The sequence below is a fragment of the Asparagus officinalis genome, chromosome 10 (genome assembly GCF_001876935.1).
Source record: "Asparagus officinalis chromosome 10, Aspof.V1, whole genome shotgun sequence".
Taxonomy (NCBI): domain Eukaryota; kingdom Viridiplantae; phylum Streptophyta; class Magnoliopsida; order Asparagales; family Asparagaceae; genus Asparagus; species Asparagus officinalis.
In genome coordinates, this window is record NC_033803.1 from 1,120,674 (window position 1) to 1,142,110 (window position 21,437).

The 21,437-nt window shown below is 36.4% G+C and overlaps 3 protein-coding genes and 2 non-coding genes across 6 annotated transcripts; 3 read left to right on the forward strand and 2 right to left on the reverse strand.

Moving 5' to 3' along the window:
* Nucleotides 1,327-1,408, forward strand: TRNAS-GCU. Its single transcript has one exon. It is a non-coding gene; the product is annotated as a tRNA-Ser (tRNA).
* Nucleotides 2,610-5,178, forward strand: LOC109825261. 2 transcript variants are annotated; one of them, XM_020392078.1, is made up of 2 exons: nucleotides 2,610-2,710; nucleotides 2,893-5,178. In XM_020392078.1, the coding sequence occupies exon 2, from the start codon at nucleotides 3,114-3,116 to the stop codon at nucleotides 4,947-4,949; it is 1,836 nt and encodes a 611-aa protein (XP_020247667.1). In that variant the 5' UTR covers nucleotides 2,610-2,710; nucleotides 2,893-3,113; the 3' UTR covers nucleotides 4,950-5,178. The 2 variants fall into 2 exon arrangements, with proteins under 2 accessions (XP_020247667.1, XP_020247666.1); XM_020392077.1 differs by having other exon boundaries at nucleotides 2,635-2,710; nucleotides 2,846-5,178.
* On the forward strand, nucleotides 5,633-9,670 carry LOC109826180 (protein trichome birefringence-like 4). The gene is made up of 5 exons (XM_020393173.1): nucleotides 5,633-6,853; nucleotides 7,819-8,008; nucleotides 8,088-8,275; nucleotides 8,360-8,518; nucleotides 9,255-9,670. Exons 1-5 carry the CDS (start codon nucleotides 6,357-6,359, stop codon nucleotides 9,550-9,552), a joined length of 1,332 nt encoding a protein of 443 aa, XP_020248762.1. The 5' UTR covers nucleotides 5,633-6,356; the 3' UTR covers nucleotides 9,553-9,670.
* LOC109826156 (ADP-ribosylation factor 1-like 2) lies at nucleotides 11,502-17,360 on the reverse strand. The gene is made up of 6 exons (XM_020393143.1): nucleotides 17,154-17,360; nucleotides 16,618-16,708; nucleotides 12,765-12,880; nucleotides 12,567-12,626; nucleotides 12,386-12,451; nucleotides 11,502-11,885 (listed from the first exon to the last, which is right to left on the reverse strand). The coding sequence occupies exons 1-6, from the start codon at nucleotides 17,208-17,210 to the stop codon at nucleotides 11,691-11,693; spliced, it is 585 nt and encodes a 194-aa protein (XP_020248732.1). The 5' UTR covers nucleotides 17,211-17,360; the 3' UTR covers nucleotides 11,502-11,690.
* Nucleotides 20,939-21,009, reverse strand: TRNAG-GCC. The gene has a single exon. It is a non-coding gene; the product is annotated as a tRNA-Gly (tRNA).

Consider the following 21,437-nt stretch of genomic DNA (forward strand, 5'->3'; position numbering starts at 1 on the left):
GGTTCAGGCCGCTGGAAGACGTCGACAAGCCGCCGCCGTCCTCTCTCGCCTGAGCATGGACCGGTCTCTCCGGTCGACTTGCGTTTTGTAATAAACAGTGATAATTAATTAATTAATAGTATTAATTTGCGAAGTACTGAAGTGCATATTTCTGAACTTTCTTCAAGGGATTTTGATTTTAGTCACGTTTGCCAACTATTTGGATTCATCCGAACCAGAGGTTGAAGCAAGCATGTATTTGTTTATCGTGTGATGTTGCAAAATAATCTACTTTGATTTGAATGCGTATGAATTCAATCCCTTAATTTGGAGTTCCTTAAAAAAAAAAAGACGAGCTGCGAATGTACGAGGCTTCGACCATTGTATCTAAACACTTACATTATGAATATTAATCACAATATATATTGTTTCTAACATCAAAAGATGTAGTAGTACTGTAATTGTAAAGAGGTGGTCAATAATTTGCTAATACAAAACTTTCATGGATATTAAGATTAGAGCACCAAAATCACGCTTTGTGACATAACCAGTCCTTAAGAACGAAATTCAATGAGTTAATTAATTAGTTGAAAGCAATATGCGCTGTGCGCATGTTGTTATCTTTTATCTGCATGAATATGGCGTCGGATGCTCCCTCCTCCATGTGATCCACGCTCTTTCTGGATTTTTTTTGAAGAAATTTTCTAAATAAACTCATTTATATATATTTTTTTTTTCTAAAATAGATCCTTTTGAGTTTATTTACAAAAATAGACTCATTTTATTTTAATCTGGTTTCTAAATAGTCAGGGTTGCCAACCCCGACTATATATTTAGGAGATTATAAACCCCCAATTATAACCCTAAACCCTAATATTTTATGCACTAAATAGTCGGGGTTGATAACCCCGACTATTTAGAAATCGGATTAAGACAAAATGAGTCGATTTTGTAAAAAAACTCAAGAGGATTTATTTTTAGAAAAAAAATTTATGAATAAGTTTGTTTAGAATTTTTTTTCCGTCTAGATTTGTCAGACTTTAATCTATGAATAATTTTTAAATTGCACGTGATCGGCCATGAGACATTAGGATATTGGACTTTGGGTAGAAGCACGAAGCAACGCCTCGTGCTCCATGCATGGTCATTATAAAATTAGTACCCAGAAAATAATCTGATGATCTTGATCTGTTAAGTTTTTCAGTGTATCAAAATAGTTATATCTTATGACGTAAATATTTCTCAATTTAATTAGTTGACAGCTCAGATTCCGCTAAAGACCCAAACCATAGAGCAGTTAGCACAGGGTATATATTTATATAAAATTTTGTATCCGACAGCAACGACGACGCTTTGGCCGAGTGGTTAAGGCGTGTGCCTGCTAAGTACATGGGGTTTCCCCGCGAGAGTTCGAATCTCTCAGGCGTCGAGTTTTTTTTTCTCTCCATTTCCCCTTCTTTTTCAATTAGTTTCTTAAATAAGATATAACAGTTTTTTTTTTTGGATAAAATAAAATGTCAGATCAATTTTCTTTGTATATATGGTTCATATCAATGAAGTGATATGTCATCACACTATGTGAATCTCATAGGTAATACTTGTAATTATAGCAGCCCTTCGTTGTCTTTGAGGTTTGAACCATCAAATGATAAAGTATAAAAATAAAAAAAAGGAAAAAAAGAAAGAAATAAACCCTTCTTTTGTACTTGGAACTTCAGAGCGAGTCTTACGTTTTTTTACCCCAATATACAGAGAAATATTGGCGTTAAAGTTCCTCTAGATAAATCTAACTAAAACATCAATTTCACAGTACAATGTGAGTGAAAACTAACCTAAATTACTATTCGTTGAATCGATTTACCATTCCAATGCAGCACATCTCGAAAATAATCTTTCATTTAAATTTCTCATAAACGGTTTTTAGTATTCAACTATAATTCTTTAATACAAACAACATTCCAAAAGGGAGCTTTTTGCTAGGAACTAACTGGATCCTGCTAATTCAGCTATAGTAGCTAACACATCAGCCCTCCATTTAACCAAATCAAAAACAGTTTTGTTGTAAATACTGCAATGAGCGACGCCTACAGTATTACAACCCTAAAAAAATCCCTCAACCAAACGGATCCTATACGGCACAAGGCGGTCGATATTGTTGGTCAGCGTGTTCTGGCAGAGACACGTAGGCGTTTGTCAGTAGCTACATCATGGACGTCAATAGATCGATGAGAATATTTATTAGGGATTCTATTTCCTTATCCCAACAAGAAAGCAAAATATTATTAAGTTCCACCCCTATAAATCAAAATAACACGAAATTTAGATTTAAAAAAAAAAACAAAAAAACAAGGAATGGATATTATGTTCCTTCTTCTTAAGCCCAGGCCGAGGCAAATCCCCAGCCCATGAATTCTCATCTCTTGAAAACGTTAACTCCCAAAATTCCCACGTGGATCCGCCGCTTTTAACTCCCTCAAGGAGAGCTGCAGCGTTGATCTCAACCGTCCGTTATGCCAGCTGTGTATTTCCAACGGCGGCAAGCGCTGTCGGACGAGTCAACACGTCTCTCCTCTCTCCATTAAAAAAAAAAAAAGACTTCCGCCCGCATTTACTGAAAAGTCCCCGACATTTTAAGTATTAATAAGGCCAGCCTCTTCGTCTCCCCAGTCTCGAACTGGACCAAAATCCCCAAATTTCGGACCTTTAGGGCTCCAGTGCAACCCGACGTTAGGTATGCTTTTTTCTCGAAAATTTTCTGAAATCTCCGGTCGTGGCTCTGTTTCTTTACCCTAATCGACCCTTTTTAGGGTTTCATTAGTTGAATTTGGTTAGGATTTGAAAGAATTTTCCTTTTTCGACTTTTTAGAGTTTTATTCTCTTTCAAGAATGAAGAAACCCTAGCTTTTGTGTTAGGACTGAGCTGGGGTTAAATTCTCGAAGGGTTGCGGCTACATGAGTGGAGAAGTTTGAATTTTGTTGCTTTGATTTGGGGAAAAAATCCCCGGGGGTCTTCTGTGGGAGCTGCCCGAAGGTCGGTTAGGGGTTTCTGTGCTCAATTCAGTATGATCGTTGAGAAAGATTCGATTTTGATAGCGGGTTTGGCATAAAGGCCACATCTTGTTTCCTTATTGGGAATGGCAGATGAAGGAAATGAGAACGGCCTCAGAAGAAGAATGGATCTGAATCTTTACTTGGGTCTTCCTCGTTCTCCTCGACCTCGAACTTCAGACCTCGGATCCGATCTTGCCCTTAGCTCTCTACCTTTATCAACTTCATCCACATCCGAAGAAAGCCGAGCTCCTATGGAGATGGCCAATTCTCATGCTCCCTACTCCCCATCTCATGAACCTAGCATTCCTCTCATTGCTCAACACGATGCAGATGCTCCTGTTGATGCCAATTCCAATCAAGAATACAACCCGTATTCCCCTTTTTATGAACCACACTCTCCCATCCCCACAATGTTGCCTGAACCCGAAGAGCTTGAAGAGAATGAAGAGCCGTTGGAATCCTACATTCCTTTAGACCTTGAAGAGGGGAATGATGACCCATTATCTGTATACCCATTGCGAACAATGTCTCCACTTTTGAGACCATATGCTAACCCATTTGTGCGTCGCGATATCCCGATGTATTCTCCTTCGATGCCATCTTATGTTTCTAGGTCCCCGTCTTACTCTCCTCCTCCTGCAATTGATGGAGGCGACGAGTCTTCCTCAAGGCATGATATTTTTGAGTCTCCTGAGTATCGATTGAGGAGATTGCTTGAGTCAAGCCAGCGTCGGTTGAGGCTCAGAAGGTTCCGTTCTTCAGAAAGATCCAATCTTGGCCGTTCATCTTCTCCTGTCACTGAACAGCAACCAGCTGCAGAAACTAATGGGAAGCATAAAGTGCCTGTGGAAGGTATCGAAGCAGAGGGGTCGGAAGATGAGAAGGAAGGAAAGAGCCAATCCGCAGCAAATTTTGAGTGTAATGTATGTTTCGATATGGCCCAAGAACCTGTTGTTACTTCATGTGGCCATTTATTTTGCTGGCCATGTTTGTATCAGTGGCTGAATGTTCATAGCATGCACAAAGAGTGTCCAGTGTGCAAAGGAGAGGTTATTGAAACGAACATCACACCTATTTATGGGAGGGGGAACTCAGAAGCTAGTGATAGGAAAAAACTTGCAGAGAGCGAGGAATTAAACATAAAGATTCCCCCGAGACCTCGTGGTAATAGATTTGAGAGTTTAAGACAGCAGTTCAGACCCATTTCTCGAAGATTTGGGGAAGGAATCACAAACTCTTGGAGGCGACTTGTGAATCAACAGATGAGAAATAGGCATAGGTTTGAAGAGCCTAATATGCCTTCAATGCTCAGCGGTGCTTCAATGCTCAGCGGTGCACATCATGCAGTTCTGAATAGTCTGAGAGCAAGAAGTTTGTTAAGAGAAGCAGAAACAAGTGCTGAAATTAGGCGTGCAATTGAAGATATCTCCTTGCCTGTCGAAGATTCACCAATCCCTCAAAGTAGTAGCTCACGCTCGTTATTTCGTGATGGTAGTGATTTAAGTCCACTTCTTCATAATGCAATTGAGTTTTGGCATCGGAGTGGAGAGAGTACGACTACTCACCCTCGAAATAGTGATATACATTCAATTTTTAGTGATGGAATTGGCCCGTCAGTTTGGAATAGATTCAATGCATATAATAGATATGGACCGTCAACATCTTCGATGAATCCTTCCAGTCCTGAGCAGCTGATACCTAGGGCTAATTTAGCTTCGGCTTCTGCTGCTGATCAAGTCTCTGGGTCAAGCACAACTGCAGTAATACAGGGGGATGTCAGTTTTCCAGAAGGTTCTATGGAACCCAACAGTGCAGGATCTTCAAGGTCATCATATAGGAGAAGAGGAAGAAGCAATGCTTCTGGTTCATTGGATTTGGATGGAGTTCTTCATGCACGTAAGCGAAGAAGGCTAAATTGAACGTCTATGAATTTCCATGCTCTTCTAAATTAACTTATTGTGTTCTATTTCTTGTGGTGTATTGTTAGTGTTGTTGGTTTATTTCAAGTTGCTTTGCTGTTCTCTTTGTTTGCTTTACATATAAAAGTTAAGGATGTATTCTGGAAAATGCTCAGTTTTGAAACAACATTTATTTATATGCATCTGAATGAAAAAATTTCTTTTGAAACCTCTTGAGGTTTTCCATTGATTTTGTGTGCTTCCTTTGGTGATATCTGCTAGTAAAACGGCACAGCGATGAATTTGTCATCACAAATATATATTGTCGTCTTTCTCTTAGTCTTTCTTCTATTCTTCTCTATCCAAGTAAATTCTCATGAACCCCTCTTTTCAGATTTAGTATCCTTATAATAGCTGATATTCATTTTCATAGTCATGGAGAGAGTCAAATGTGCTGTTTTTTTCCAGATCTTAACTTACTCATATATCATCAGTATAATGTATTATTAAATTAGTTACTTTCCTTGGGGCAAGTTCATGTGTTTCATTAATGTATATTTCCAAATGCTTTAATATTCAGTCATCAGAAAAATATTGATGTATTTATGTCAAATACATTAGATGCCGTGCACATCTATTCAGTTGAAAAAAAACCTCTCCTCCTCCTCTAGTAATTGTGTTATATGAAATGCATCTACATAGGTAATCTATGATGGAGATGGATAATGTTTACTGAATATAAGGGTCTGAAGGTGAAATGTAGTTCTCCTTGTTCATCCATTAATCTTTGGCCTCGTGATGATTTTACTTTTGTGTCTAGAGTAAATTAGAGAAAACCTCCTGTACTGCAGCAGGTTTTTGCAGCAAAGGCCTATGTTATATCAGATTTTGTGGATTACCTTTGCCCTATTAGATTTCCAAATTCTGTTGTTTATTCAGATATAACCAGATGTATCATGTATGTAATGCTGAAAGTTTGCAATAAATGAGCTATTGCTTCCATTGACTTCGATGGTACTAATTGCTAATGTAGATGTGATTGATGTTTAAGAGTTTGTTTGGTTCCTGGATTTTGTAAGAGCAAGTTCTGTCCTTCAATTCTCACGTTCTTGTCGCAAGATCCTAGTTGACAAATTAAGCTCATTGTATACTAGGATTTTTTGACATAAAAAGCATAGTTATTGTAATGGTCCCCCCACCCCCCAACCCCACACAAAAAAAAAAAAAAAAAAAAAAATACCTTGTGATCTGCGTTCCAATTTGTCTTATTTCCTTAAATTTACCTTCCAATTAGAAAAACCCCATTAGATATGCCTTATCTACTAGATTCTCTACTGAATAATTAAATCAATTTAGTAAAATATAAAAAATCGTTATTTACAATGACGTACATGGGAAATATAGAAAATACCTATAATTTTCGTGGGCATGTATGGAAAATACCTTATATACAAATATCCCATATATACTGCTTTTTTCTACTCGCTGACATTAAAAACACCTTGTATACAAAGAAAAGACCCGCCAAGGCTCTTCTTACTTTCTACTCTTCTTCATTCCCTAATGGAACCCTTCAGAAATCCATCTCGCTTCTTCATCTACTTCTATCTCATCATCATCTTCATCATCGCCATTGGTTACCGTGAGATCATCGTCATCAAGCCCAAGTTATCTCCATTCGTCAAGAACCAGTATGCTACTACTTTGGAGATCAAGAACCAGTCTCAAGCTCTTGTGTACAGGGATAAAGAAGAGATTTGCAATATCTTTGACGGGAGATGGGTTGTGGGTCGCGATTCAGGTTCGGGCTATGGACCTGGGACGTGCCCGTTTGTTGAAGATCGGTTCAATTGCTTCAAGTATGGGCGCAGAGATTTGGATTATGTCAAATGGAGGTGGAAGCCAAAGGATTGTGATCTGCAAAGGTATCAGTATTTTTGTTCTTCGGTTTTAGTTTTCTTTGATAGAAATGCATTTTTTTTAAAGTATTTTATAATCAAATGCAAGAATGAAGATTTTGGTTTTTCTTTGTTTGAAATTCTGTTCATGGGTTGTGGAGAAAATGTCATATAGTTTCTGTAACTGAATATTTGATTCTGTATTGTGATTAGATATCAAGAAACAGTTACAGTTAGTTTTCTTTATTGTAACAAAGAGGGATTTTTTTTCCTGTTCTGAATGAACTTGGAATAAATTTGTTTTTGCAAAAATGCGTGCTGGGCTTTTAGTTTTGTTTGATAGAACTGCATTTTCAAGTACTGTATAATCAAATCTCAGAATAAAGATCGGGAATTTTCTCAGTTCAGAAATCTGTTCTTGGGTTCGGGAGAAAATGTCCCAGTAACTGAAAATTTGTGCTCCGTTTTTTATTTGCTATCAAGAAAAGTTGCAATTAGTTTTTTCTTCCTTCTTATTATATTTTCTGTGTCTACAACCAAATCAAAGTTGGAGTTTTATTACTCTTGATTGATGAACTTTAAAGAAATTAGGTCTTGGATAAATATATTATGGGTTTTTAGGCTTTTGATAGAACTGAGTTTTTAAGTATTCGTGATCAAATTTCAGAGCCTGTATTGGTTTGTTTTTCCTTCTCATTTTATAATTCTGTTCAGGGGTTTTGGAGGAAATATCATATAGTTTCTGCAACTGAAAATGTGTGCATTGTTTTTCATCAATAGATACTAAAAACAGTTAAAATTGTTGTTCTTGCGATGAGACACCTCACTACCAAGCACAAAATTTGTGCTTGGTACCAAGTATACTCATTTTTCTCTCTCTCTCTCTCTCTCTCTATATATATATATATATATATATATATATATATATTACTGAAATAAAATTTAATCAATCTTGACACCAAGAATGTATTATTTATGATCTTTTTTCATAGGATTGATGGCAAGAAAATGCTTGAAATGTTGAGGGGAAAGAGATTGGCATTTGTCGGGGACTCTTTAAACCGAAATATGTGGGAATCTCTAGCCTGCATCCTTGGAAATTCTCTTGAAAACAAGACCAACATTCTTCAGATTTCAGGATCAGACTTCAAAGGAGAAAACACCTGGGCCTTTGTATTCAGTGTAAACTCTTTACTCTCTCAAGAAACTGAAGAAATCAGTATCACAATCTTTCAGAACTCTGACATTCTAAAATTTGCAGGATTATAATTGTTCGATCGAATTCATCCAATCCTGGTACCTCGTTGAAGATTTCAAAGTAAAGAATGAGAATCGAGTAGAGAAAGTTCGACTCGATCTGATCAAGAGCAATGCTCATCATTATAAGGATGCAGATGCCATAGTATTCAACACAGGGCACTGGTGGACACATGATAAAACCTCTCAGGGGTATATTAAAAAAAAACAAAAAAAAAACTTTTAACATCTACGCATTTTCTGACATACTGAAACCTGAAATAATTTCTATTGCAGGAAGGAATTCTACCACGAAGGCAACAGTAGTTACAGCCAGTTAAGTACAGAAGAAGCTCTGAGCAAAGCGATGCGAACCTGGGCGCATTGGGTCGAAGCCCATATTGACATAAGGAGGACTAGGGTTTTCTTCCGAGGTTACTCCTCGTCTCATTTCGGGTAAAATCCTAGATAGTGGCTCCTTTTAGTGTTTAGGGTTCCTGAGATATCACTGTTTTGTACTTAATGCCCTGGTAGTTTCGTTGTCACAGATAGACCCATGGGTAATTTTTTTTATTACTCTTTTACCATATTAAAAAGAGAAGGTTGTTTTTGACAAATAGACCCCTTGAGGTAAAAAGGTCAACAAAATTTCAATCAAGGATGTCTATCTAAAACGGGTTAGTTGTGGATAGACCCCTGTAGTTCTATTTTTATGGATAGACCCCACGGTACGATCGCCCAATTGCTAATAAACCCGCTGAGTGAAACTTATTTTGACTCTTTTACCCTTATCTATTTGTCCCCCTAAAAAGAAGATAATTTTCTTTGCTAGAGAATAAAAGAATCAATACATTTCACTCAAGGGGCCTATCTGCAACGATAGAACTTCAGGGATCTATCAGTACAAGGGGTCTATCCGCAACTAACCATTTTATTTCTGTTGATACTCGCGAGTGAATTTTTTGGAGTCTTCTGCCCTCATATAAAGAGAACGTTGTTTCTTGATAAATAGACCACCTGATGGTAGTAAATTCGTTCAGGGGGTCTATGTGCAACAAGGAAACTATGGGGGTAATATGTTTAAAACAACGATACTCTGGTGGATACTCTGGTGGTGCATCCACAGTTAACCATACTTTTTGTATGATCACAACAAGCATAATATCAAATGAGCTTAAATTATAACTTGCAGCGGAGGCAAATGGAACGAGGGAGGAAACTGCCACGGGGAGACAATCCCCGTCATCTACGACAAAGAACTGGTAAAAGCGCCGAAGCTGGTGGAAGTGGTGGAATCGGTGATCGAAGAGATGAAGAGTCCGGTGATGTATTTGAATATTACAAGGATGACGGATTATCGGAAAGATGGACACCCCTCAAAGTTTCAGCCGCCGGAGGTAAAGAACCAGGATTGTAGTCATTGGTGCCTTCCTGGGATCCCTGATGTTTGGAATGAGATGCTGTATGCTATGCTTTTGAGAACCTTGTGACATTTTTTTTAAAAAAATCTTTTGAAAGAGGAATCAATTGTGTAAAGGTGTAGAAGATGAAAATTTTGTTGAAGATGTAGATGTTTGGTAAAGGATTTTTGATATTGGTTGCTGTCAATTTTATGTATCTTATAGAAATACCTATAACAGCTTGATGCGTACCAAGTAAAAGAAGTAAAATTTGCATGCAAGAGGACTGGGTTTCAGCTTGTTCACATACACACATAGGAACCAGGATTGGTAGTGTATGCAAACTTTTGTAGAGTTGATTCACAATGAATTTATCTTCATTACTACATAGTTTGGAAGAAAAAAGGATAGGAATTACGCACGTATAGATTTGTAAGGAAGATAAGGACACAAATGAGAAAAATTGAAGTGAAAAATCTTCAAGGGGTGTGGTGGAATAAAATAAGTTCAGGGGAGTTATTTGGAAAACCCCTCAAAATTCACAGTGTTCCTTCGGGTTAAAATAGTTAGGGGAGGTTATATGTGAAGCCCCTGAAGTTTAGGGGGTTTCTGAAATCAATCCTGGAGGACTTTTTATGTTGAAAAAAAGTCTGGTATAAGCCTGTCAAAAAATTTGTAGGCTTTCGCGTACGGATTCTATTATATCAGAACACCCTATAGAAAGAGATGATCGATACCATTCGCCGGTGGTTAAATGATTAGTTTAGAAATTACAACTATTTAGGTATGGTGTAGATCATCCCACTCCTATAGGGGTGGTTCTGATATAACCTCTAATGATACATTGTTATCCTAAAATGCAGTACTTTTCCAATTTTCATAATTAACCATGGTGCCTTAAAAGGCACGTAATCTTTATATACAATAACTCGGGTCAATTGTCATTATTGCCATATGTAACAAATTAGGAAGAAAAATCACTAACTTATGTAAAGAGCAGCCTAGACTTCTCTGCAAAAATCAACCAAATATAATGGCTACAAAGTCTTTCAAGATCAACATTAATATACTTGAAGAGGTATTTTGTTTAGACCTCAACTTATTCTTTTTATGCATATAATTTTGGTGCTGATTATTGAACAATGGCTTTTGCTAGTGAATTTGTTAAGCCGACAATTAATGGAGTCATCTTCATACTTGAAGGGCAATTTTCACGTACGCGTAAGTATATTTTCTTTAGTTTCTCAAAATTTTGTAATATATTAAAAACATAACTTTTATACATTCTTTTCTTGGATATAGGAGTGCTAGTTTCTTCTTTATAGTTAATTTTTTTTAAAAATAACTTTTGTTGTTTGTAGAAAGTTAGTACTAATGTTTAAAAACAAAACTTAAAGAAACACTTCTCAAGTATAAAGAAGGTGTGACATGAAAAGTACCACCTTTTCTTTGAAAAAAATAAAAAATAAAATATTACGTAAAAAAATTTTTGGTAAAAAATTGAACAAGAAACTCGTTATACAAATAGTTTGGACATTTTTCATTGAATCTAAGAAGTGATTCTGATTCCCTAAAGAGAAACAAATTAATTTTTTCTTGTTGTAATTCTTTAATGACTTACATTGTTACATATAACTATGTCATTTTTGTGATTCTTCTCTTAATTATATTGTAAAATATAGAGATCGAGGGTTTTGTTATCTTAAATGCCCTTGCAGAACTATAAATGAAGATAACAGGAAAAAAAAAAACCAGAGGATCAATTTGCTGCAACAACAAAGCTCCCAGCATCAATGCCACCTAGAAACCTTTGCTAGTGATCATACTATATTTTAATTAATTAACTTAGCAGTAAATGTACTCACTTGACTGGATCTTGGCAAATATCTTACTTGCTTGGCAATTAATTTTCTAAATTGATCAATCAGTCTTTCAAACTATCAAATGTTAAACCACGTATGCATGTATCTGTGTACGTGTATCTGTGTGCATGTATATGTAATATCAAATAATAATATGACGAGAACTATAAATCTCAGTGCAAAGAAACATTACCATAATTTGATAACTTAGGCATGATATACATTCAAACACTACATTTCACAAGAATTTGGTGTATATTTACATTGACTACAGCTCCCCAGATGATAGCAAAGGGAGTAACTCAAAACCCCATTAATTCCAAAATCGTAACATGACATTACAAAATCAAACAAACTTTTTTGCAATCAGTATGATGAGGTGCCAACTGAAGTTAACTTTCCTGAGCCTTGTAGTTTGTTCAGAGTGCTCGCTAACCAATCCAAGCCCTCATAGAGCCCATCGCCCTTTAGTGCGCAAGTTCCTTGGATGTGCCATGCTCGGTTCCTCAAATCGAATAGACCCAAACCCTCGCACACCTCCTTCGGCGTCATTGCACCTTTCTGAAGGAAATCAATGAATTTTGTTAATTTGAAAGAAAATATGTGCATTGTCGAAGCATGTGATTGGCATGTGACAAGTTAGACTTGACAGTGTCACTCTAGGGGGTTAAAGTGAAAAACCTTCAAGGGTTTTAGCGGATAAAAGAAGCTCAGCAGGCTTGTGTGTAAAATCCCACAAAGTTCAGGGGGGTTTTGTGGGATTAAAATAGTTAGGGGTTTATCTGCAAAACACCCCGAAATCAAGAGGGCGTTCTGAAATTTAACCTAATTTACGTTTTCTTGTCAATTTCAATGGTCACCTTCTAGGTGGAAGCTCAAAGAAAGATGCACATATGACAGCTTTTGAAATTTTAATAACTTCAACAGTGATAATAGGAAGAAATTATATGTAATAACAAAAGTAGCATAAGAACCATAGAACGCATGATATGCACATACATGGATTTAAACGTTGGCAGCGCAACGTCATTTATTACTGTCAAATAAACACTTTCACATACCATGTCCTGCTTGTTCGCAAAGACCAATATTACACAGTTAAGCATGAAGGGATCCCTTATAACCGCCTGACAAGAGAGATGTAAAATGATTAATCACAGTATTAAGGGCCCAATTTCTTGAAAGAATCAACTATCGATGCTCTTATCACTAGAAAATGGTGACAAAGAAAAGAAGATAAACCTGGAACTCCGCTCTCGCTTTCCCAATTCTTTCTCGGTCCAAGGAATCAACAACATAGATCTGCAAGAAAGAATCGCATACACAAATTTTGAAGTCTGACAGTAGAAAAATGCGACAGGATCAAGACATTTCTTGATTTTATATGCAAGAATTGGGAAGACAAATTCATCTACATATTTTCAGGTTGAGGTTATTTACAAGGCCATCGGTATTGTTGAAGTAGTGCCTCCAAAGAGGCCTCAGTTTCTCTTGCCCACCAACATCCCATACTGTAAATACCACATTTTTATACTGAACTTTCTCTACGTTGAAACCTGGATAACAACAATAGAAGAGTTAGTCCAGAATCCTGTTAGATTCAGCTCTCATTAGTCATCATAATTAAATACCAAATGGCTTAAGCACATAATAATAAACAATGACAACACATCGCTTGGTAAAACTTTGCATGTTAAGAGCTATCTCACTCTTCAATGAAAAGTAACACAATTAATTTGAAGGGCGGAAACTGATTTCCTATACCAAATGCATAATCTTCACCCAAAAAAAAGTAATGCTTATACAATTCAAATAACTCCGCTAGTGTTATTTTTCAGCACTGCCTGTCCTAAGCCAGGATAAAAGAGGAGGGTTGTGTTAGGTAGCCGACAGCCAGTGTAAAACATAGTTGGATCCACATGCAAAATGAATCTTATTATATACTCGTTAGGGCGTCCCCACCGCTACGTGTTGCATCGACCCCACCCTGATGCAATGATAAGTAAGCAATGGTGGTTTGCTAGGGCGTCTCCCGGAAGTGACGCATTACATCGATGCCACTCTGGTGTAATGACAAGTAAGCAAGGGCGTTCTTAGAATCTACAATCCTCTAATAAGGTACTTAATAGTATTAAGCATAGACTAGAATGGTCTAAGAGGGAAAATGATAGGAGACTTTTACAAAAAAATAGAATTAGATTAGCTACTTTGAATATAGGTACACTTACCGGAAAAATAATGGTATTAGTGGATGTCATGATTAGAAGAAAAAATGAATATAATTTGTTTACAAAATACTAAATGGATAAGTGAAAAATCTAGAGAAATTAAAAAGACCGAATATAAACTTTGGTACATAGCAAAATAGAAGAATAGGAATGGAATGGGAGTTCTTGTAGATAAGATAATAAAAGAAAGTGTTATAGATGTAAGAAGAGTTAGGGATAGAATAATACTAATAAAAGTTGTCTTAGGTGTAGAGGTTATTAATATTATTAGTATTTACGCACAACAAATAGGCTTGCGCGAGAGTACTAAAAGAAATTTTTTGGGATAGATTAGATGAATTAGTACAAGGAATCCCATTTGGAGAGAAATTACATATAGAAGGGGATCTTAATGGGCATGTTGGTAAGGATAATAACGGATATGAGAGGATACATGAAGGTTTCGGGTATGGAGATAAGAACGATATGGGTAAATCAATTCTAAAGTTTGCAATATCGTATGATTTGATAATAGCAAATACACTTTTTAGAAAAAGGGATGAACACTTAATAACTTTTAAAAGTGATTTTAATAATAGTCACATAGACTTTTTTCTTACTAGAATGACGGATAGGTTAATATGCAATGATTGTAAAGTTATACCATGAGAGAGTTTAATTACACAACGTAGATTGATGATCTTAGACATATCTATTAAAAAGTGGAGTAGAAAAACTAACGTGAACAAAATACTAAGAACTAAATGGTGGAATTTAAAAGGAGAAAATTTAATACATTTTAAAGATAAGATAATGAAAGAAGACATAGAACATAGATAATGAGACTAATATTATGTGGAACAGCATGTCTTCTTGTATTAGGAAAGTGACTAAAAATATACTAGGAGAATCTAAAAGTTGTAAATTAGCCGGTAATGAGCGTTGGTGGTGGAATGAGAGAGTGCAAAAGGTTATTAGAGAGAAGAAAACTTTATAATAAAGAGTGACAAAAGTGTAGGAGTAGGAAAAACTTAGAAAAATATAAACTAGTAAGGAAGAAAGCAAAAAGAGCATTAGTGAGAATAAATACAAAGCTTATGAAAATTTCTATAAAAAGTTAAAATCTAAGGAGGGAGATATATATATATATAAGCTTGCTAAGATTAGAGAAAAGAAGAGTAGAGATTTGGATAATACTAGGTGTATTAAAAATGAGGATCAAAGAGTTCTAGTAACCAACGAGAAAATAAAAGAGAGGTGGAGGGGTTACTTTTATCAATTGTTTAATGATAATCAAACAAGTGAGCACAATATAGATTTTGACCATATAGCGAATGATAGGAACTATAGATATTGTCATAAAATTAGGATTAGCGATGTTAAATATGCTCTAAAGAAAATAAAAAGTGGACGAGCCATAGGACCGGACGATATCCCTATTGAAGTTTGGAAATATCTTGGAGATATAGGCTTAGGATGGTTAACTAAACTATTTAATAAAATTATCGAGACGAAAGAATGCCGAATGAGTGGAGGATTAGTATTTTAATACCAATATATAAGAATAAAGAGGATATACAAAATTGTTCAAATTATCGAGGTATAAAACTCATAAGTCATAATATGAAACTTTGGGAGAGGGCAATTGAGCAAAGACTAAGAAAAAAGACATGTATATCTGAAAATCTATTTAGTTTTATGCCTGAGAGGTCAACTATGGAACATATACATATTTTGAGACGGTTAATGGAGAGATATAGAAAGAAGAGAAAAGATCTACATATAATTTTTATCGATCTAGAAAAAACTTATAATAGAGTACCTAGAGAGGTATTATGGTGGGTGTTAGAAGAAAAATATGCATTTAGTATATATATTGATGTGATTAAAGATATGTATGATAGAGTAACAATTAGAGTAAGAACTAATGAAGGAGAGACTAAACTATTTATTATTACCATAGGTTTACACCAAGGGTCAGCTTTAAGTCTTTATCTTTTTACATTAGTTATGAACCAACTTACTGAGCACATTCAGGATGAAATCTCATGGTATATGTTATTTGCTGATGATATAGTATTAGTTGATAAAACTTTAAGAGGCATTATTGCTAAAGTAGAAAGATGGAGATAAGCTTTTGAGTCTAAATGTTTTAGAATTAGTAGAACAAAAATAGAATATATAGAATGCATTTTTAGTAAAAGCAGGAAAGAAAGAGAGCCTATGATACATATTGATGGCCAAGAAATATCTAAAACTAATTATTTTCGCTATTTAGGATCTATCGTTAGGTATGATAATGAGATAGAGGATGATGTTGTGCATCGAATCAAATCGGGATGGTTGAAATGAAGGAGTGCTTCGGGAGTCTCATATGATCGTAGAATATCAATGAAACTAAAGGAAAAATTTTATAAGATGGTTATAAGACCAACTATGCTTTATGGGGTCAGAATGTTAGGCATTTAAAAAATAACATATTTAAAAAATAAGTGTAGCAGAAATGAGAATGTTGCGATGGTCTTGTAGGTATACATTAAAAAATAGGATAAGAAATGAATGCATCCGTAGTAAATTAGAGGTTACGCCTATTGAGAATGAAATGAGAGAGAATAGATTAAGATGGTTTGATCATGTACAAAGAAGACCCCTTAGTGCACCGATTAGGAAAAGTGATAATATTAGAGTTAATAGGGCTAGGAGATCTAGAGGTCAACCTAGAATGACTTGGTCAGAAGCAATTAAGAAGGATATGATTAAGACTAACGTGACAGAGGAAATGACCTGCAACAGAATGGAATGGAAAAATAGGATTCATGTAGCCGACCCCAAACACTTGAGATAAAGGTTTGGTGGTTGTTGTTGTTGTTGTTATACAATTCAAATGAAAGTAATGCTTATACAATTCAAATAGAGTTAGTGGTCAACTAATTGAGTAGGAAATCTACAAAGTAAGTCGTTTATCATGATAACCTTCTTGCAATTCAAATGAAAGAGATGCTTATACAATTCAAATAGAGTTGGTGGTCAACTAATTTAGCAGGAAATCTACAAAGTAAGTCGTTTTTTCACGATAAACTTCATACCAATCGTCGGGACAGTCGATAAAACTTCTCCAATGTACAACTTGTACAATATAGTAGTTTTGCCGGCTGCATCCAATCCAAGCATCACGACCTAAGGAAGATGAAACCACAGTAAGACAAGGTAGTTATTATTAAAGAGTTGACAAAATATAACATTATGGAATAATAAGCACAAGGTGGATACATGACTTGATCAGAAATTACAGTAAATGCGTTCCACACCAAACTGCATCAACAATTCAAATGCATCTTCTACTGAGTAATATGAATAATAACAGTCAATTCATCCAGAGAAAACTCAGGGTAGAATATTGATACATCTACCTTTCTCACTAATTACATTTTAAATGAGATATCCAGACTCAAACCCAAAGGTCCAATTTTTAGCACTGATTTCATAGAAATTTTACACATGAAATTTCTAGTATAAAGAACTAGGGGGGAAAACCCATCTCAGGAGAACTAATTAAGAGATACCCAGATGCAGAAACCACTAAAAGATTATAAAAATCAAAAGAAAAATCGAAGGAAATTACCCTCATCTCTTTGTTGCCGAAGAAGCTATCAAAGAGCTTCCTAAAGGCTTGACCCATGCAGCCAAATCTATAGCAATAATATATTAACAAGGTATCTTCAGCGGATTTCTAAGAATTTAAAGAGATTTTCTCTTTAAATTTCGAAGAGAATTTTTGTCGGGAATTTTCAAAGAGTTCTGAGGAAAAGAAGGAGTTTTCCTCTCTTTTGATGAGCTTCCAACGTCTACAGTGGTGTTAGTCTTCCAAACCGAAGTAGGCTGTGATGGGTTGATCTCGGCCGTCCGTTGGACTGGAGCTGTGTGATGTACGGTTGAGATGAAATGTTAAAGGTGAGTTATCTTTTCAGTGGGCCCTTGTCAGCCTTCGGTTCGAAGAAACTTCAAAAACTAATTCCTTGTTTTTTTAGGGAATATTCTATCAACCTATTTAATTGATTAATAAGCTACATATTTGATAAAGATATTATAATTTGAGGGCATCTTAAATTACTAACCCTTGTTCTACTTCGGAGATCGGAGATAGTAAATATGACTACACAAGATTTATGAATTTCACGTAATTTTTAAATTTTTATTTTTATTTTTTATTTTTTGAGAAAAGGGTTGGGCCTAGCTTTTATTGACAGAAAATGGCATATGATCAAAGCCACAACTCCATTAAGCGTGAAGAACTCCTCTCAACATCTTCTTCGGTCTGACTTTTAGAGTTGAAAACACGCTCATTGCTTGTCATTGATCGTAGAATGCAGTACCGATTGAAATATATCTAGTAGTTAAAGCTTCAAACAAAACCATCTGTTAGGCAACTTCTCATCTGTATAGAATGACATGTATTCAATTAGTTCTCTTCCCCTCCAATAAAAATCAACATTGGAGTAGAATACCACCTACCAAGTCCAAATATACATGCGTAGCATACTGACCAATTCTTCAAAGCAGAAACATTAGTCAAAATTTCGAAACTTCCATATAGAACCCCGGCGATCATGAAAATTCAACAGCTCCGAATTCATAGAAACATATTAAAATTTCCAAACATCAACAATTTATTTCCACAATAACATCAAGACTGCGCCGAAAAAATGAATAAAAATAAGATGAAAAATCCCAAGACCAGTTCACAGGTTCTGAGATGTAGTTGCCGGAGGACAGCAGAAATTGCCCGTGCATGGACCGGGCTTCGGTGATGCAATAGAAGCCGATTAGATCCTAATTGATTGGTTAACTGTGACATTGAGAATGATGTGTTTCATCGAATGAAACCAGAATTGCTAGATTGGAGGAGTACGGATTCAAATTCCTATGTGATGATACTTATGCACTTACAAACGTTGCGCGAAGTTATAATTAGAAGGGGTGATAAGATTAATGGCTTCACGGAGGAGATGACCATGAATCAGAATATCATGCAATTAAAAAACGCCCGGAAAATTATAATTAGAAGAGGTCATAAGATTAATGGCTTCACAGAGGAGATAACCATGAATGGAACCGGCTATGTTTTATGAATTAGAATATCAGGCAATTAAAAACGTGCACGGAATTATAATCAGAAGAGGTGATAAGATTAATGGCTTTACGGAGGAGATGGCCATGAACAGAACCAAATGGAAGAATAGGATTCACACAGCGACAAAAAATGGGAATAAATGATTTGTTGTTGTTGTTGGCTTCTTCTAATTATGTACACTATGCGAGGCATAAGAAACAAGCTAAAACAGAACAAACAAGAAAATATATTGACGATGAGTAGAGAATCATCCTGTAATTTCCCAAATATGAATCTGCAACGAGTGCTCCAAGAAATGGTGTGAAGAAACCCCATTTTTGAAGATTTTATATGGATTTATGTAATGTTTATATATGGATAATGGAAAGTAAACGCAATTTTCTATTGGGTGCGTGCTTATACAATTTGTTTGTTTGGATTGAGCTTCAGACATACTGGGCCTGAGATTGGCCCATGTAGCTTCAGACATACTGGGCCATGAAAGGACAATAAGAGTCCTTAACATAAATTTCCCTTGCAATTATAAAAATTTTAGCAAAAATATGTTTTGTTTGACTAAATAAATGAACTTTATTCGGGCAGTTCTCAAGAACCCGACCCGACCCGTTAACAGCATTTCTTTTGATCTTAACGGCTCCATAATTCAATCCTCAAAACTAGCACTTGAAGCGCAAGTCTTGTGAGCCATACATGACCCATACCTCTAACAAAAGCGTTTCCAATCAACCAAGGCACAAAAAATGCATCACATTAACTTATAAAAGCTCATATTAATCTCAAAAATCAACAAAAAATTAACCAATTCATCTTCAAACTTGTTATTATTTTCTCTACGCATGGACTCCTCTCACAGACTTAAAATCAATCAATCTGAATGCATCTTCTGTCTGGTCGACACCATCTCCACCCTCCTCCTCCTCACCATCAACCACTTTTTATCAAACGATTGTCGTCATTCCATTCATAAAGATTTGATAGATCTTCTATAACTACAAGAACAAAATGTCTCTTCATTCATCATCGATAAGAGTTTAACGAAACATCCGAAGATACGGACAGAAATGTCAAACTTGACCAGTTTGACTTTCCACCCGCGAATAGACCCTACCATCCCACCCTACGCGCACCCAAACAAAAAATATGCAAGAATAAGTTTTTTAAAGCTCTGGTATATCTCTTTTTTTAGTGAAAAGTTATAAGATTTCATTAATTAAGAAACTGCACTATTACAATCAATACGAAGAAGGTGCACAATATCATCAGGTGCTTCTTCCATTCATATAACTGTTAGAATTGGGGTGTAGATCAAACCTCATTTCCGATGAGGAGCGCCGGCGAGGAGCTCCGACGAGCTCGATGTCGACGCAGGCGAAGCCACAGGCGAGGTCCAGGCGATCTTCGGCAGCACAGGTGAGCTCTGCGTTCGAATCCCGAGCTCTGCGTTCGAACCCACCCGCTTGAGCTGTGCGTTCGAACCCCCTTGACCTCTGCGTTCTTTTGGCGGATCCGACCTCTGCGTTTACCCCCGACATTGGCGTCCGTGGGCCGCTGGCGACAGGCTGTCGCCAACCCATCAATCTCACCTATAAAAGATCCCCCATCGCCTAGGGTTTTAGTGGCTGAGTTTTTCCCCCTCCTCCGATTTTCTCTTTGGCGGCGGACTGCCCTAAATCGCTGCTGCGATTTTGATTTATCCCCAGCCTTCAACAGTGGTTGAGGGGGATTTAAGAAGAGAGAGAGAGAGAGAATTAAAGAGGGTTTTATATTGTGGGGTTATTTTTTATTCTCAAGTGAGACTTGAAAAGGGTTCATACCCTTTAATTATTAACACTGTAGCTACAGTGTTTATTTGAGAAATCTCAGTTTTGGGATTTGCTCTTGATTTGTAATTTCTTGTTTGATTAATAAGAAATTATCTGTGTGGTTCCCGAGGACGTAGGCAGTTGCCGAACCTCGTAAATCTTGGTGTACTTTTTCTATTCTGCGTTTCTGTTGCATTAGGGATTTAGGCGTTTAATTCCCAACATGAGGTTGGGTATGGGGAGTGTCAAGTGTGTATCGTTTCACTAGGAAGCTTCTGTGAGCAGGTATATAATCGAAGCTCTTTATTTTGATTTTTTTTCTTCCCTTTATTTTGTTGTTATTGCTAAATTCTTTGGACAAGTTTAATGTTGGCTTGTCACGTGATTAGATTTGTATTCTAAATTTACACTAACATCCAAGAAAAAGAAAAGGTTCCAAAAATATGAATAAAAATTTGAAACAAATGTTAAAAATGCACCAGCCGGGAATCGAACCCGGGTCTGTACCGTGGCAGGGTACTATTCTACCACTAGACCACTGGTGCTTGCTGGATGACAACTTATATAACTATTATTATAATACGCTTAATACATACTCGCAATCATCTTAGTAATAGTTGATTTTCAAGCGGTTTGAATCAATAACTTGCAAATTCATACTCCCGTATGTTATGTATAGCATAAAGTTCCTATAAAATTCTCAAAAAAATTTTCCTGATAAAATTCAGGTACGGATCATGAGAAACACGGACATCCTAGTCTCAACCCACGGCGCCCAGCTAACAAACATGATGTTCATGCCAAAAGGCAGCGCCATCATGGAACTGTTCCCCACTGGCTGTCTCGAGCGCGCCGGAGTCGGGAAGTTCATGTACCAGCGGTTCGCCGACTGGACGCGACTGGACGGAGATGAACTACGCGGGCCCCGCCTGGAGAGACCCCACGTACGGGCCTCAATTGTTCGGAGGAGGAG